Source organism: Balaenoptera ricei, chromosome 12 (genome assembly GCF_028023285.1).
Source record: "Balaenoptera ricei isolate mBalRic1 chromosome 12, mBalRic1.hap2, whole genome shotgun sequence".
Classification (NCBI taxonomy): Eukaryota; Metazoa; Chordata; class Mammalia; order Artiodactyla; family Balaenopteridae; genus Balaenoptera; species Balaenoptera ricei.
In genome coordinates, this window is record NC_082650.1 from 49781834 (window position 1) to 49799744 (window position 17911).

Consider the following 17911-nt stretch of genomic DNA (forward strand, 5'->3'; position numbering starts at 1 on the left):
CTCTAGAGCGTAGGCTTAGTAGTTGTGGCACACGGGCTTAGTTGCTCCGTGGCATGTGGGATCTTCCCAGACCAGGGCTCGAACCTGTGTCCCCTGCATTGGCAGGCGGATTCTTAACCACTGCGTCACCAGGGAAGCCCTATCTTTTTCTTGATGTATTTCTTTAGGTAGAAATCTGTATTGGGCAATGCAATTTGCTGGTTTATTTTACCCAGTTACACAATCAAATGAAAGGAATGTTTTGACTTGTTTTTATGTGTTTGGTTTGTAGTTTTAAAGATCTTGGTTTTGTTTCTGTATTTAATGTGGTTTGAAAGAGAGAACTGTGTGTAATTTATAATCAGAAGAGATTTCATTGTTACACATAGTCTCTGTAATTTCCATATGGTTGTTTGTACTTGTTTACGTAGCAGAAGAAACTGAAGGAAGGTGAAACCAATGATGTGCTTTGAAAAAGTGGCCAACTTTTGAGTTTTCATGCTAAAAGAATGAGGGAAAGTAATATAAATATTCGTACTATTTTCCAATTTAACTTTATTATGCTTTTACTTGATGAAAATTTATAACACTTCAGATAAAGCTGTTCCACTCTGTGAAAAGTTGTGCTGCAAATTTATCCAGGGTACTTGCCCTATTTTTCTCTACTCTTCAATCCCCTACCCAAATTGAGCACTCTGCATTGTGCCTCTTCCCATATCATCTCTTTGGCTATGGATGCAGAGTGCCTTCTTAATTTATCCTTTTAAAAACACCAGTTTCTCCCTGGTTAGAAGGAAAGAATTTAGTATGTTGGTACAACTGTGGTACTGTGGGCTACAATTAGAAATAATGTGCTGCAAGATGAGATAAGTCTATTTTTCTTAGATTAATGACATCGCTCTTAGTGGGAGGCAGGTTGCTTATTAGGAACAGAATCAAGATTATTGTTACATTTCTGTGTTCTACACAGAGGAAGCAAAATGTATAAAATTAGGATATCGATAGAAAGCCCAGAGATAAACCCACGCACATATGGTCACCTTATCTTTGATAAAGGAGGCAAGAATATACAACGGAGAAAAGACAGCTTCTTCAGTAAGGGGTGCTGGGAAAACTGGACAGCTACATGTAAAAAGAATGAAATTAGAACACTCCCTAACACCATACACAAAAATAAACTCAAAATGGATTAAAGACCTAAATGTAAGGCCAGACACTATAAAACTCTTAGAAGGGGGCTTCCCTGGTGGCGCAGTGGTTGAGAATCTGCCTGCCAATGCAGGGGACACAGGTTCGAGCCCTGGTCTGGTAAGATCCCACATGCTGCGGAGCAACTGGGCCCGTGAGCCACAACTACTGAGCCTGTGCGTCTGGAGCCTGTGCTCCGCAACAAGAGAGGCCACGACAGTGAGAGGCCCACGCACCGCGATGAAGAGTGGCCCCCACTCGCCGCAACTAGAGAAGGCCCTCGCACAGAAACCAAGACCCAACACAGCCATAAATAAATAAATTTATATTAAAAAAAGACCAAACTCTTAGAGGAAAACATGGGCAGAACACTCTATGACATAAATCACAGCAAGATCCTTTTTGACCCACCTCCTAGAGAAATGGAAATAAAAACAAAAATAAACAAATAGGACCTAATGAAACTTAAAAGCTTTTGCACAGCAAAGGAAACCATAAACAAGATAAAAAGACAACCCTCAGGATGGGAGAAAATATTTGCAAACGAAGCAACTGACAAAGGATTAATCTCTAAAATATACAAGCAGCTCATGCCGCTTAACATCTAAAAAACAAACAACTGTATCCAAAAAATGGACAGAAGACCTAAATAGACATTTCTCCAGAGAAGATACACAGATTACCAACAAACACATGAAAGGATGCTCAACATCACTAATCATAGAGAAATGCAAATCAAAACTACAATGAGGTATCACCTCATACAGGTCAGAATGGCCATCATCAGAAAATCTACAGACAATAAATGCTGGAGAGGGTGTGGAGAAAAGGGAACCACCTTGCACTGTTGGTGGGAATGTAAATTGATACAGCCACTATGGAGAACAGTATGGAGGTTCCTTAAGAAGCTAAAAATAGAATTACTGTATGATCCAGCAATCCCACTACTGGGCATATACTCAGCAAAAACCATAATTCAAAAAGACGCATGCACCCCAATGTTCATTGCAGCACTATTTACAATAGCCAGGACATGGAAACAACCTAAGTGTCCATCGACAGATGAATGGATGAAGAAGATGTGGCACATATATACAATGGAATATTACTCTGCCATAAAAAGAAACGAAATTGAGTTATTTGTAGTGAGGTGGATGAACCTAGAGTCTGTCATACAGAGTGAAGTAAGTCAGAAAGAGAAAAACAAATACCGTATGCTAACATATATATAGAATCTAAAAAAAAAAATGGTTCTGAAGAACCTAGGGACAGGACAGGAATAAAGATGCAGAGGTAGAGAATGGACTTGAGGACGTGGGGAGGGGGAAGGGTAAGCTGGGACGAAGTGAGAGAGTGGCATGGACATATATACACTACCAAATGTAAAATAGCTAGCTAGTGGGAAGCAGCCACATAGCACAGGGAGATCAGCTCGGTGCTTTGTGACCACCTAGAGGGGTGGGGTAGGGAGGGTGGGAGGGAGACGCAAGAGGGAGGAGATACGGGGATATATGTATATGTATAGCTGATTCACCTTGTTATAAAGCAGAAACTAACACACCATTGTAAAGCAATTATACTCCAATAAAGATGTTTAAAAAAAAAAAGGGATTTATAGGGCTTCCCTGGTGGCGCAGTGGTTAAGAATCCGCCTGCCAATGCAGGGGACACAGGTTTGAGCCCTGGTCTGGGAAGATCCCACATGCCGCGGAGCAACTAAGCCCGAGCGCCACAACTACTGAGCCTGCGCTTTAGAGCCCATGAGCCCAGAGCTCGTGTTCTGCAGCAAGAGAAGCCACTGCAATGAGAAGCCTGCGCACTGCAATGAAGAGTAGCCCCTGCTCACCACAACTAGAGAAAGCCCGTGCACAGCAACAAAGACCCAACACAGCCAAAAATAAATAAATAAAATAAATAAATTTTAAAAAAAGGATTTACAGTAGTTTTTCTGGAAAATGAAATAACAATTTTCTTTATCTTTGTTTATACATACCTTTTTGTATGTTATACACTTAACACCTATTACTTTTTTAAAGAATTGTGACAACATATGTACACATAAAATTTACCATTTTAATCATTTTTAAGTGAACTGTTCAGCGACATCGAATACATTAATGTTTTTGTGCCACCATCACCACCATCTATTCACAAAATCCTTTTCATTTTGTAAAACTGAAACCCTGTATCTATTAAAGAATAACTTCCCATTTTTCCCCTTCTCCCAGCCCCTGGCAACCACCATCCTACTTTTTATCTCTATGAATTTGATGACTCTGGTACCTCATATAAGAAGAATCATCAGTATTTGTCCCTTTGGGACTTCTTTATTTTATCTAGCATAATGTCCTCAAGGTTAAGCCATGCTTTAGTATGTGCAGGCATTTTCTTCTTTTTCAAGGCTGAATACTATTCCGTTGTATGTATATAGCACATTTTGTTTATCCATTCATCCATCGATGGAGACTTGGGTGGCTTCCACCTTTTGGCTGTTATGAATAAGGCTGCTGTGAACATGGGTGTACAGATATTTCTTTGAGAATCCCTGCCTTTAACTCTTGGCTATATACCCAGAAGTGGAATTGCTGAATAATGTAGTAATTCTATTATTAATCTTTTGAAGAACTGCCATAGTATTTTCTATAGCAACTGCACCATTTTACATTCTCACCAACAGTACATAGGGGTCCCAGTTTTTCCACAGCCTTGCCAATGCTTGTTATTTTTTTCCTTAAAAAAATTTTTTTTGATAGTAGCCATCCTAATTGGTATGTGGTAGTATCCATTGTGTTGATATTTTTTGAAGGTTTAAAAATGTTTTAGTTGTGTAATCATATGACAGCAAGTTTTAATAAATGGAAATGGAATCACTCAATTTTGCTACTCTAACACCAATATTATTTGAATGTTATTTGGATATATGTTCTTTAGTCTTTTTAGGACCTTTTTTTGTTTTTAAATTTAAAATTTTTTTCTTTTGGTTTTGTATTGTAAGCATTTCTCATTTTTAAACATGTTTTGTACAACAATCATTTGAATTTGAATTTTCCAAGCAAATGTTGCAAATGCTGAAGAATATATATAACATGATTGAATACTTAAGAACAGTTTTTAATTGTTTACTTTTTACCTATAGATAAGTGCTTGGTTTGTGTGATTTTTTTTTTTTAAAGTATCCGCAACATTTTTTAAGTACATATTTTTTTAAAATTAATTAATTAATTTATTTATTTTTGGCTGTGTTGGGTCTCCGCTTCTGTATGAGGGCTTTCTCTAGTTGTGGCAAGTGGGGGCCACTCTTCATCGTGGTGCGCAGGCCTCTCACTATCGCGGCCTCTCTTGTTGCGGAGCACAGGCTCCAGACGCGCAGGCTCAGTAGTTGTGGCTCACGGGCCTAGTTGCTCCGCGGCATGTGGGATCTTCCCAGACCAGGGCTCGAACCCGTGTCCCCTGCAGGCGGATTCTCAACCACTGCGCCACCAGGGAAGCCCTGGTTTGTGTGATTTTAATTCCATAGTCTGGATGATATAGTGACTAAGTATGGTCTAGAAGTAGACAGTCTGGGTTTGAATCGCAGGTCTGCCACTTTTGTGCGTTTAGGCAAGATTTTTTTTTTCCCCCCTTTTAAATTAATTAATTAATTATTTAGGTTGCACCGGGTCTTAGTTGCAGCATGCGGGATCTTTGTTGCAGCATGCAGGATCTTTTAGTTGTGGCATGTGAACTTCTTAGTTGCGGCGTGCAACTAGTTCCCTGACCAGGGATCGAACCCGGGCCTTCTGCTTTGGGAACGTGGAGTCTTACCCACTGGACCACTAGGGGAGTCCCTAGGCAAGTTTCTTAAGCTCCCTGTGTCTCAATTTTTCATCTGTAAAGTGAGGATAATAACAGAACTTATCTCAGAGTTGTAAAGACCAAGTGAGCTAGTACTTGTAGAGCTTTAGAACTGTGCCTGGCACATCATACATACAAGATAAGCCTTTGCTCCATTATTGTTTTATTAGGTGGGATCTTATCTCTGGTTTTTAAAAATATATGCAATATGCAAGTAGTTACTGTGTCTCAGGTCCTTAGCTTAAAATGTCACAAGCACTACGTTAGAGGAGGGTGTAGTCTATAAGGTTGTTTTGGGGATTAAGATACACCCAAGGCAGAGAGTACTGGGCAAACTGCTAAATTAGTAACATGATACAACCATCTCTTGGAGACTGTGACTTGCTCGCTGCCATTTAGTCCTGTCAGCTACTCTAGGCTCTTTTGACCAGCTCAGCCTTTTGCTTTGCTTCTTTGGGTTTCCTCCCCAGATTTCTTGGCTTGGCACTCTATATTCCCTGTGTTTCTTAGTTAACAAATTTATTAAATTGTTAATTTATGTCAAATGCACTGATTTAAATTTTTGCAAAATATAACATTCTGTGATTATTATTATTTTAAAAATAAGTTTATTTATTTTTGGCTGTGTTGGGTCTTCATAGCTGAGCACAGGCTTTCTCTAGTTGTGGTGAGCGGGGGCTACTCTTCGTTGTGGTGCGTGGGTTTCTCATTGCGGTGGCTTCTCTTTGTTGCGGAGCACGGGCTCTAGGTGTGAGGGCTTCAGTAGTTGTGGTGCGTGGGCTCAGTAGTTGTGGCTCACAGGCTCTAGAGTGCAGGCTCCGTAGTTGTGGCGCACGGGCATGTGGGATCTTCCCAGACCAGGGCTCGAACCCGAGTCCCCTGCATTGACAGGCGGATTCTTAACCACTGTGCCACCAGGAAAGTCCACATTCTGTGATTATTAATACCATATTTCATTTGATAGTCAGTATAAATCTGAGAGATGGTAAAGTCCTCATTGAACAACTCTCGTTATACCAGAGATTAAGTGACCTGCCTGATGTCACAGAGCAATTGAGAACTTTAGCTGGAACTTGAATTCAAGCCACCTGACTTCAAGGCAATGTTTCTTTCTTGACATATCATCACATTTTAAGACAGTGCTTCGTTCTTTCTTTCCTAATTGTTTGATGGTATGTTTAATGATTTCTCGATATTACATAAAGATAGCATGCCTCCCTCTTTTAAATTTAATAGCTAGTAAAATTTATCTGACTCCTTTTCTCATATACTAGCTGCATTTTGTAGTCTTTAAGCCCAACATCAGCAAAGAATGAAATGAAATCTGAGATCTAAATGTTTTACCTGATTAAATTCTTTTTTTTTTTTGCTATATAGTGTAATTTATTTGTATCTCATTCCTTTTTTTTTGACATCTTTATTGGAGTATAATTGCTTTACAATGGTGTGTTAGTTTCTGCTTTATAACAAAGTGAATCAGCTATACACCTGATTAAATTCTTAATTTTTTCTTTTTTTTTGCCGCACTGTGGGGCATGCGGTTTCTTAGTTCCCTGACCAGGGATTGAACCCTTGCCCCCCTACATTGGGAGCGCAGAGTTTTAACCACTGGACTGCCAGGGAAGTCCCTAAATTCTTAATTTTTTTACATGAATGTTTTCTGAAAAGCATTTCATGTTTCATGCTTATATTTATTTTATATGATTCGAACAAGGTAGATTTCCCTTATACTGCTTAGCATATGTAATATCTGGCTCATTTCAACATTGCTGTCAGACTTAAATTAAGTCTTGGCATTAGAATATCTTTACAGTTCTACTTTTCCCTTTCCCCTCTGCATGTCTGTTTCTAATTGTTTTTCTCCTATATTCCCAGCAGTCTCCCGTCCTAAGAAAGAATGTACCTTGAGCTGTAGAGTCTATCACACTTCATTAAGTGAAGTATATTTTTCTACTTAATTTCTTATATATTCCTTATATATGTATTGGCTCTCTCACATGATTTTAAAAATTTAATTGTCATTAGCATTTTTGATAGTGTAAATCACCTATATTGGTGAGAATATAAATTAGTTAAGGCTCAACTTTTGTTTTTTTCATGTAATTAGCTGCATAATGTATAATGAACTCTGAATGATATCAGTATATTGTTGATTTACTCATTGTCAAATCCAAAATCTGATATCCTTGGTAGATATGTAGACTTGTGATAGGCGTTTGGCATTTTATGTTTTGGGCAGTGTAACTTTAAATCTACATAAACTTCTCTGCCTTTTGCCTCTGCTGTGTTCATAGATTCCAGGAGGGCTTCGTGTATGGACCTCAAGCGTTGGAGGTAGCAGACTTTTCAGCAGAAGGTAAAGCAGAGTGTTGCCTTCTGGTGTCATTGTGTGTGTGTGCTGGAGTGGGTATGTGACAGGCGAGAGGTTTTCACGAATGTCATCACAAAATAATTTATAATGGTGCATTTCACAAAACGTAAAGCCAAGCTAATACTTGAATAATTTTATTCAGTATTACTAAAATCCATAAAAAATAGAAAACTTTTAATAGAACTAAGGACTAAATTTCAGTTTCTCTGCTGTTAACTAAACAGTAAGAGTAAAAGGAAAAGAGCATTAGCATAATGTACAGTAAATGCTATCTAACTTTCTCAGACCTAATTTCACTATGACTTCTTCCTTGGAAGTTATCCAAGTCATTATTCATGTTGTATTCTTCCTTGCTGCTCCTTTTACTGAAAGATTGCTTCACAATAAATAGGCAGCCTAGTCCATGACTCATGACTGGAGGACAGACCCATGTGCCAAAAATCTTAGTTTCCAATATGCTAATTACCTCTCTGCAGAACTTGTTAATATGCTCTTCTCTCAATTTAGTTCTTGTTTCAGTAGAGAAACAGATCCCACACATTTGTCAAATATGTTTTTATAGAGACTTTCTTAATGAGTTATTTTTTAGAAAATAATATGACATAACTTTCCTGGGTAATACTTCGATTTTTAAAAAAAATACAAATATTTTGCCATTTAGGTGCCAGATATTACAGATATTACTTTCTTTGAATTTGTGAAACCATTTATGAACTTTCTTCAGATGATACTTGAGTAGGGTTTTTTTTTTTTTTTTTAAGACCTATAGCAGCTAACAGTGTTGTATTCTTAAAATTAATAACGTGGCTAGTTTTCAGATAGATTCTGAATGGGAATTAGAGGAATGGTTTTCTTATGTCTTCTGGAAATTATATTTGTATTGATATCAAGTGGCTGCATATTATACTGTATATTAAGGATATACACCTTATGTGACGTTAGGGGAGTATATATTTATTAAGTTTCTACTCTGTGCCCTACAAAGGATCACTCCATTTTACAATCAACCCAGTTTCACTATTTCTTTCACTTTCCTTCTATTCAGAGAAGCTGCTTTTCTTAACTAGAAGAGTTTCAGGCTTTTTATTGAGTTAGCTGCAATTTTACCTCCTATGCCCTTTCTCCTTTCTCCCTTTTTTTTTTTTTTTTAAATTTTTTGGCCACGCTACGCGGCATGTGGGATCTTAGTTCCCCAAGCAGGGATCGAACCTGCACCCCCCTGCATTGGAAGCACGGCGTCTTAACCACCGGACCGCCAGGGAAGTCCCTCTTTTGGTCTTTTCACTGGCCAGTTGGAGGATATTTTCTATTTACCAACAGTAGATTGGAAGTGATTTCTTTCTTTCTTTCTTTCTTTCTTTCTTTCTTTAATTAATTAATTAATTAATTTTGGCTGCGTTGGGTCTTTGTTGCTGCGCGCGGGCTTTCTCTAGTTGCGGCGAGCGGGGCCTACTCTTCGTTGAGGTGTGCAGGCTTCTCATTGTGGTGGCTTCTCTTGTTGCAGAGCACAGGCTCTAGGCGCGCGGGCTTCAGTAGTTGTGGCTCACGGGCTTAGTTGCACCGCGGCATGTGGGGTCTTCCCGGACCAGGGCTTGAACCCATGTCCCCTGCATTGGCAGGCGGATTCTTTACCACTGCACCACCAGGGAAGTCCCTAGAGCAGCTTTAGGTTTACAGAAAAATTGAGTGGAAAGTACAGAGAGTTCCTATATACGCTTTTACTGCCTCAACCCCATCCTCCCCACCCCCATCTCCCTATGATTAACATCTTGCTTTAGTGGTATGTTTGCTACAGTTGATGAGCCATTATTATTGATTGTTATTAACTAAATCCATAGTTTACCTTAAGGGTCACTCTTTGTGTTGTATATTCTGTGGGTTTGACAAATGCATAATCACATGTATCCACCATTACAGTATCATACAGAATAATTTTACTGCTCTAAACATACCCCCTGTTGCAGGAGAATGGGGCACAAGAGGTTGGTCATGTCACAGGTCTTGGGCGAGTTCCTGGGATGGGCAGCCAAGTGAGGGTTCTTGGCTTCGCGCAGGGCAAAATTCAAGAGCAAGCCATAGTAAAGTGAAAGCAAGTTTATTTAGAGAGATACACATTCCATAGGCACAATGCAGATGTCTCCAAAGGCAAGTGTGGCCCCGTGCTGTGGGGTGGTTAGTTTTCATGGGCTGGGTAATTTCATAGGCTAACAAGTGGGAAGAATATTCTATCTTGGAGAAGGGGTGGGGATTTCTAGGAATTGGGCCACTGCCCACTTTTTGGCTTTTTAGGGTCAGCCTTGGAACTGTCATGGCACCTGTGGGTGTATTACAATGAGCGTATAATGAGGCTCAAGATCTACTGGAAGTAGAATCTTCCTCCATCTTGGGCCTAGTTGGTTCTAACCAGTATTTGTCATATCCTCAACAGCTGTGTCATTCTTTTAATGGTTCTGCCCTGCTCCCTTCCCTCCTGTCTCACCTGTGCTCCATCCATTTATCCCTGCCTCCTTTCCTTTGAGCCCTTGGCAAGCACGGATCTTTTTTTGTCTATATAGTTTTCCCTTTCCAGAATGTCATAGTTGTAATCATACAGTATGTAACCTTTTCAGTTTAGCTTTTTTCACTTAGTAATAAGCATTAAGCTTCCTCCATGCCTTTTCATGGCTTGATAGCTCATTTCTTTTTAGTGTTGAATTACATCGCACCATCTGTATATGCCACAGTTAATCTATTCATTCACCTACTGAAAGATATCTTGGCTGCCTCTAAGTTTTGGCAGTTATGAATAAAGTTGCTATAAACATTTGTGTGCAGATTTTTGTGGGGACTGAAGTTTTCAGTTCATTTTGGTAAATATCAAGGAGTGCAATTGCTGGATCGTATGATAAGAGTATGTTTAGTTTTGTAAGAAACTGCCAAACTGTTTTCCAACGTGATTATACCGTATCAACTTGAGTGTCAGTTTGTCAGTGTCCACAAAATAACTGGCTTGGATTTTGACTGGGATTATGTTGAATCTATACATCAAATTGAGAAGAATTTACATCTTGACAATATTAGGTTTTCTTAGTCACGTACATGGAATATCTCTCCCTTTATTTAGATATTTTTTGATTTTTCAGTTTTATAGTTTTCCTTGTATAGATCTTATACATGTTTTGTTAGGTTTATACCTAAGTAATTCATTTTTTGGGGTTCTGTTGTAAATGTTATTGTGTATTTAATTTTCAATTCCAACTTTTCATTGCTGGTATATAAGAAAGCAATTGCTTTTGTATATTAACCTTGTATCCTGCAACCTTGCTATCATTGTTTATTTGTTCCAGGAGTTCTCTTGTTGTTCTTTGGGATTTTCTCCAGACAGTTATACAAATACAATTTTATTTCTTCCTTAATCTGTGTACTTTTTATTTCCTTTCCACATTTTATTGTATTGGCTAGGACTTCCAGTATGATTTTGAACAGGAGTAGAGAGAGCAGATATTCTTGCCTTGTTCCTGATCTTATCGGGGAAACCATCTAGTTTCTTTTCATGACCTATGATAATCTCAATAGATTATCCTAATTAGTGATATAAAAGATGTGAAGTATTGCTCATATCAGGTCATAAGAGGACTCTTCTCCCACCCTGCAGTCCTTTTCCCTCACCTAAACTTCTTTGAGAAAGATAAGATTAAATTGATGGTTATAAAAATATTTTAAATGATGGGATTCAGGCACTTTTTCACATAATACCTTATATTTAGTAACTGTGCACATTACTTAGTTCCTCTACTCTCTGGTGAACTTCTGTAGGGCAAAAACTATATCTCAACTATAACACTGTGCAAGATATTTTACATATGTGATCTCATTTATCTTGAAAATTGTGCAATGTTAGTATTATTATTCCTAATTAACAGGTGCAAAAACTGGTACTCTGAGGGTATAAGTAATTTCTTAGCTGTGTGACTTAGTATCAATATAAGAGGTGTATAATTCCATCATCTAAGCTCTTTAAATCACATACTATGGAAAAGTTACCTTACGAAGTGGTATATGATGAATGTCACGTGTATAGTACAGAAATGTACTTGGTGAATGCAGAGCAGAGAGCTTTGACCTCAGGCTAGAGTAGAATGTTCACAAAATTTCTAGAAAGGTCAACCTTGTCTGATGTAGAGAAGAAAAAGGGAAAGAGAGATCAGGAAGATCAGTCAGTGTGGAAAAGACCAAGGGCCAAACACAACAAGTATTTTGTGATTTGACAGTATAATATAAAAATATAAAAATTTCTGCTGTTGTAGTAAAATGCAATAGAACAAACTGTGTCTATTATATTAAATAAGAACGCCTCCATTTTTCTCTTAATTTCATCTGGATTTGCTTATAGGTGTTGAGTACGAGAGAGTCCACCACAGAACCATTGTGTAAGTCCCACATCATCAATTACCAACAACTTCTTTGCCGAGTTAGAGCAATCAGTTCAGCAAGTGTGGAGGGGAGCAAAAGCCTGGGGCATATTGGAAGATCAGAGGAACCCTAAAAAAAGGAGCTTCCTAAAGTCAAGTATATTTTATGTATCCCTTTCCCATATCTCAGTTGGTTAAGTACCCCACAACTAGCCATTAATATGCTAAAAGCTGTGGAGTTGCAAAGCCCTAATAGAAGGCGTCCTTGCTTTCAGTGACATTCGTGTTAGTTGGGAAGACCAGAGTACAGCAACATAATTAGAAACCACTGAGCAGTGTTTAGCATCATGTAGTGTAGTATCCACTGTTAATACTGTGGAGGTTCTTCTCCTTAAATGATGTTCTTCAGGGTTCTGTCCTCTCTGCTATTATCATGAGTTTCATTTCTAAATTTTTTCACACTCTGTCTCTAGCCCACATCTTCCTTCTAAGCTCTAGGTTTATCCAAATGCCTTTTCGACATCTCCATTTAAACAAGACCACAGTCCTCTCAACTTCAGTTTACAAAAACTTCCCCAGTCTGTTCTTTTTAGCTCAGTGAATGACACCACTGTCACCCAGTTGTCCAAGTCAAAAAATGAGAATCATTCTTCCTTTACTTTCTCTTGTTTCTTAACCACATGTTCTGTTGATACTGTTTCCTTATTATCTTTCAGTTCCATCTACTTTTTATTTCTTCTGCCACCATTCTAATTTAGACTGTAGTCATCTCTTAAATTACTGCAAAGGCCTTTTACTGTTAGTCTCCTTGTTCCCTCTTCATCTCCAAACTATTCACAAAAACACAGATTGATTAAAATCCTTTTCTGCTTGGAATGAAGTCCAGTTTCCTTAATGTGGCTTACCTGTTCTGTTTGAACTGGCCCTGCCTTCTTTTCATTCAGCTTTAACTTGCTTTCCCCTATTCTAAACCAGCTTTACCAAACTTCAAATTCATCGTTCTCTTTTGCCTCTGAGCCTTGACCCGTGCTGTTCCCTTTTGCAGAAGGGGAATAAGAAGAAGTGAAGCCGTAGTGACCAAAAGCACAGACTCTGGAGCCAGGCTTCCTAGATCCTGGTGAATCTTGGATCTGCCCCTTAACTAGCTGTGTGATCTAGAGTGATCTAACCTCTCTGCTTTTAGTGTCCTCATCTGTACAATGGAGAGAGTATAGTACTTGCTTCCTAGCAGCACGTTGTGAGGATTGAAAGAGTTAATGTGGTTGAGGCTCAAAGAACGATACCTGCCTCATACTAAGTACTATATAAATGTAGCTATTTTTATAACTCTTATTATAAATGTGTTGTACTGGATAGCATAAATTTTTATGTTTTTTTTTTTCTTATAAATTCATTCCTCATGATCATTTTATAGCTACTTTTTATTTTTATTTATTTATTTATTTATGACTGTGTTGAGTCTTCGTTTCTGTGCGAGGGCTTTCTCTAGTTGCGGCAAGCGGGGACCACTCTTCATCGCGGTGCACGGGCCTCTCACTATCGCAGCCTCTCTTGTTGCGGAGCACAGGCTCCAGACGCGCAGGCTCAGTAGTTGTGGCTCACGGGCCCAGTCGCTCCGTGGCATGTGGGATCTTCCCAGACCAGGGCTCGAACCCGTGTCCCCTGCATTAGCAGGCAGATTCTCAACCACTGCACCACCAGGGAAGCCCAATTTTTATGTTTTAAAGGTGATTTAATGATTAAAGAAAAATGCTTTTTTTTCTCATAAATTATGACTTGATTGACTCATTATTATTGTTTTTTTAATATATTTATTTTATTTATTTTTGGCTTCATTGGGTCTTCATTGTTGCACGCGGGCGTTCTCTAGTTGCGGCGAGCAGGGGCTACTCTTTGTTGCGGTGTGCGAGCTTCTCATTGCAGTGGCTTCTCTTGTTGCGGAGTACGGGCTCAGTTGCTCCGCAGCATGTGGGATCTTCCCGGACCAGGGCTCAAACCTGTGTGCCCTGCATTGGCAGGTGGATTCTTAACCACTGTGCCGCCAGGGAAGTCCCTGTTATTGGTATTTAACTTTGTTCTTGTCTGGACAACAGCTTTATTTTCCTAACTTCTTGTTTTTCAGCTTTTTAGTGACTAGGATTTGATCTTAGGTTGATATTCCTATGAAATGGATCATCTGACAACATTAGGTTTACCTGAATTTTTATACAGACTAATCCAGGTTAACCTATATGGAAACTCCTAAAAAAAAATTAATTCTTTATAGCTAATAGCTGACTTTTTACTTTATGATATATGTCATGTTGATTAAAGTTTCAAGTAAAGTCCTTTAAAGGAATTCGCTTTTTCAAGTGTATTTCAGAGATTGTGGATTATAATGGTTCAAATGGTTCGGATTCTAGCAAGGATACTTACTATATTAGGAAATAGACTATCTGAAAGGAAAAACTCTGTTTATCTCTCTATTCACAACTCTCCTTACACCCAACACTACCCAAATTACTTCTGACACCAGAGATGTGCAGGTTTTTTCCCATACTGGCCAATTCTCCGACACCAGCTGGGTATCCTACAATTCAACTCAATATCGACCCCACAGGTTAAAGGCTCAGTCCCACAAGACTACCCCTCACTTCAGATGCCAGTGGCAAGTGTTGGGTCCCCCAAGTTGCCCACAACCTCTGACTCAGCTACAAATTGAAGGTTCCCACGACCCCTTCCTCAGGTTCAGTCATTTACTAGAATGGCTCATAGAACTCAGGAAAACAGTTTACTTACTAGATTACTGGTTTATTACAAAGGATATATTAAAGGATACAAATGAACAGTCAGATGAAGAATATATAGGGCTAGGTCTATGTCCAGAAGGGTCCCAAGCACAAGAGCTTCTATCCCTGTGGAGTTTTGGGGTGTATGTACCACCATCCCAGCAAGTGGATGTGTTCTTGTTCACCAACCCAGAAGCTCTCTGAATTCTGTACTTTAGGGATTTTTATGGAGGCTTCATTATGTAGGCATGATTGATTAAATCCTTGACCATTGGTGAATAATTAAATCCCCAGGCCCCCATTTGGGGCTGGGGTGGTGGTGGGCATGCTGAAAGTTCTGATTACTTGGTTTGTTCCCCTGGCAACCAGTCCCCATGCAGTGGCTCTCTAGGGACTTTCCAAAAATCACTTCAGTAACATAAACTCAGGTGTGGTTGAAAGGGGCTTGTTATGAATAACAAAAGAGCTTCTTTTATTTTTATCCTTCTGAAGCTATTCCAAGAATAAAAACCAAATATTATAAGAAAAGATGCTCATATGCTCTAATCACTTAGGAAATTACAAGGATTTTAGGAGTTGTGAGCCAGGAACCCCCGAGGAAGACCCCACAATATGTTTTCTTATTATATCACAGTATCACATTCTCTGTTATCATAGTACTTAAGATCAGCCAGGAAAAACATGTAATAGCTTAAACTTTATCAAAAGAAGATTCCTCAGTGGTCTAGGTTTGGCTGAACTTTCAGGAGTATGGTGAAAAACTAGTATATATTTAAATTTTAAGTGTTGATTTTGATATCTTGACTTGTGGATTTCTTTTTTGAGTATTTGTTTTTTCATTGATACTTATGATTTGAGATGATTTCATGAAGACTGAAATCTGAAAGTGTACCTAAAGGAACAGGTTGATGATCTAGTTCTATCTGATCTGATAGTGCTAGACTAGAGAATGACAAAATATTTATATTTTTCTCCTTCCCTCCTAGAAGGAGATCGCTGCTTTCTGGTGAACTTTTAAATATGAATACTTTTCCAATAAAAATATTGGTGTTTGATTATTACTGTCATTTGAATTTTATTCCCCAGAATATTTTATTTTTATCTTTAGAATATGTATCTTTAAAAGAAGGTTTTCCAGGGGCTTCCCTGGTAGCTCAGCGGTTAAGAATCCACCTGCCAATGCAGGGGACACGGGTTCGAGCCCTGGTCCGGGAGGATCCCGCATGCCACGGAGCAACTAAGCCCGTGTGCCACAACTCCTGAGCCCGCATGCCACAACTACTGATGCCCACGTACCTAGAGCCCACGCTCTGCAACAAGAGAAGCCACCGCAATAAGAAGCCTGTGCACCACAATGAAGAGTAGCCCCCGCTCTCTGCAACTAGAGAAAGCCTGTGTGCAGCAACGAACACTCAACATAGCCACAAAAAAAAAAAAAAAATTACAAAAATGAGTAAGATAGTCTCCTTCTTCTTTTGGGGATGGGGAAAAAAAGCCTGAGTCAATTATAAGTAATTGTAATAGCAAAATAGAGTATGGTACAGTTCTTGACAGAATTTTGAACAAAGTGTTTGCTCTACTAATCATGTTCTTGCAAAGCATCAACAAATGTCAGATATGACAAGCTCTTTTCCATTCTTTCCAGTTTGACTTCGCTTCTGCATTTGATGCTTTTGCCCACTTACCTTTAATACTGTTTTTTATTATTTTTCTTTTAACTCTCTAACTACTGTTTATTAGTTACTTCCCTCAATTTTTTTTTATTAGAAATGTTTTGTAAAAAGCAGAAAAGTTCAAACTCTAGAACAATGAATACCCACATAACCTCCAGCTAGATTTAACTATTATTATCGTTTTTGCATTTTTTTCCTCTCTCACTCTGTATGTATATAAATGTAGTTTTTGTTCTTATGGAACCATTTGAAATTAAGTTGCCACTGTCATGACATGCCAGCCCAAAATACTTCTACATTTCCTAAGAATAAGGGTATTCTCCTGCATAACCGTAATGCTACTATCCTACATTTAAGACAATAATATAAAAATTAAAAAATAAAATTAACTATGGTAAAATAATATTGTATAATATCTAGTGTATTGTCACAATTTCCCAAGTGTCTGACAAATAAACTTTTGTAGCTGTTTTTATATAAACTACAATCTATAAGGTTTTCATGCATAATATTTAGTTGTTACATGTCTTGAGTAGACTATCCCCCAACCCTACCTTTTTTATGAGTCTTTTTTTTTTTTAAGAAGTCAGACCAATTTTCTTGTAGTGTCTCACATCTAGATTTGCCTATTATCAAGGATGTTTAAATATTTCTCCTGCAGCCTGTTGAAGGTAGTGGCATTCAGCAGAGAAGGGCTTCCCAACCGCTGTGGCATGGCTACTGTGAATAGGTTATGGGTCCTATTATTAATCCTCTAAGTTCTTCGGCCACTGGTGGAGTTTGGGGCAGTGGAAGCCCGTGAGCACTGTCAGTTGACTCTGGTAAGCGATATAATTGTTAACATTAGGTAGGTGCCATGATGTGAAAGAGCCTAGGCTACCATCTTCAGCTCTTTTCTTCTGTGCTCTCTTTGTGATCACGTTTACTTCTGTGATTTTAACAGTTGCCTGTGTAGTGATGTTTTCTTTTCTAAATTGCACTTTATTTCCTTTTGTTCATCTTCTCCTGGCTATTCAGTAGTCACTTCAAAATCTACACATCCAAAATGAATTTATTCTTTACTTGCTAGCTGGCTCATTGTCAGTATTATTCTTTTCTTGGGCAGGGGTAGTAGAAGGTGTGGTGTAAATAGCCTTGCTTTCACTGACTGGAAACCTCAGTCATCAGCTGTTTCTCTGGCTGTCTGCTTAGCACTCTCTTATTTACATGTACACATATGTGCATACACATTTATTCATCAAATACTTCTTTAATGCCTATAGTGTTTCTATATATATTTGACCACAGTAGATAAGTCTATATCTGGATGGCCTCTTGAATGCATTCCCTCCATTCTTACCCTATTTACTCTAATTTTGGCCTTCAGCAGTCCTTCCCAGAACTTTTACAATTGTCTCCCTACCTCTGGCTTTAAACCTTCTGATTCATTCTGCATACTATCTGCTTACTGAGAATGCTTGTTTGATCATATATTTCTCTTGCTTGAAAACCTCTGATGGCTTCCCATTATACAGGAAAAATGCCAGCTTTTTTAGCATACCATACAAGACTATGGTAATTCCATCTTCTTTGCTCTTTTTACGTATTACTTCATCTCTTGTGTTCTAGCTATACTTGTCTTCTGCTAATTTCTTGAATATAGCATGGATTTTAATCTTCAAACTTTGTTCACACATTTCTGGTGTCCATAAGGCTCTGACCCTTCTT

General features: G+C 38.6%; 1 protein-coding gene across 11 annotated transcripts in view; it reads left to right on the top strand.

Moving 5' to 3' along the window:
• CDK19 (cyclin dependent kinase 19) overlaps positions 1 to 17911 on the top strand; it is a 180468-nt gene that overhangs the window by 24892 nt on the left and 137665 nt on the right. Inside the window, exons 1-2 of one of the 11 annotated variants that reach the window (XM_059941417.1) lie at positions 6115 to 6173; positions 7296 to 7357. The exons of 8 other annotated variants lie outside the window; for them this stretch is intronic. In XM_059941417.1, coding sequence (XP_059797400.1) covers positions 6171 to 6173; positions 7296 to 7357 — 65 coding nt within the window. In that variant the 5' untranslated portion in view covers positions 6115 to 6170. Of the gene's footprint in view, positions 1 to 6114; positions 6174 to 7295; positions 7358 to 17911 lie in introns of those variants that run through there. 2 more of the 11 variants (XM_059941410.1, XM_059941415.1) reach the window with 2 other exon arrangements.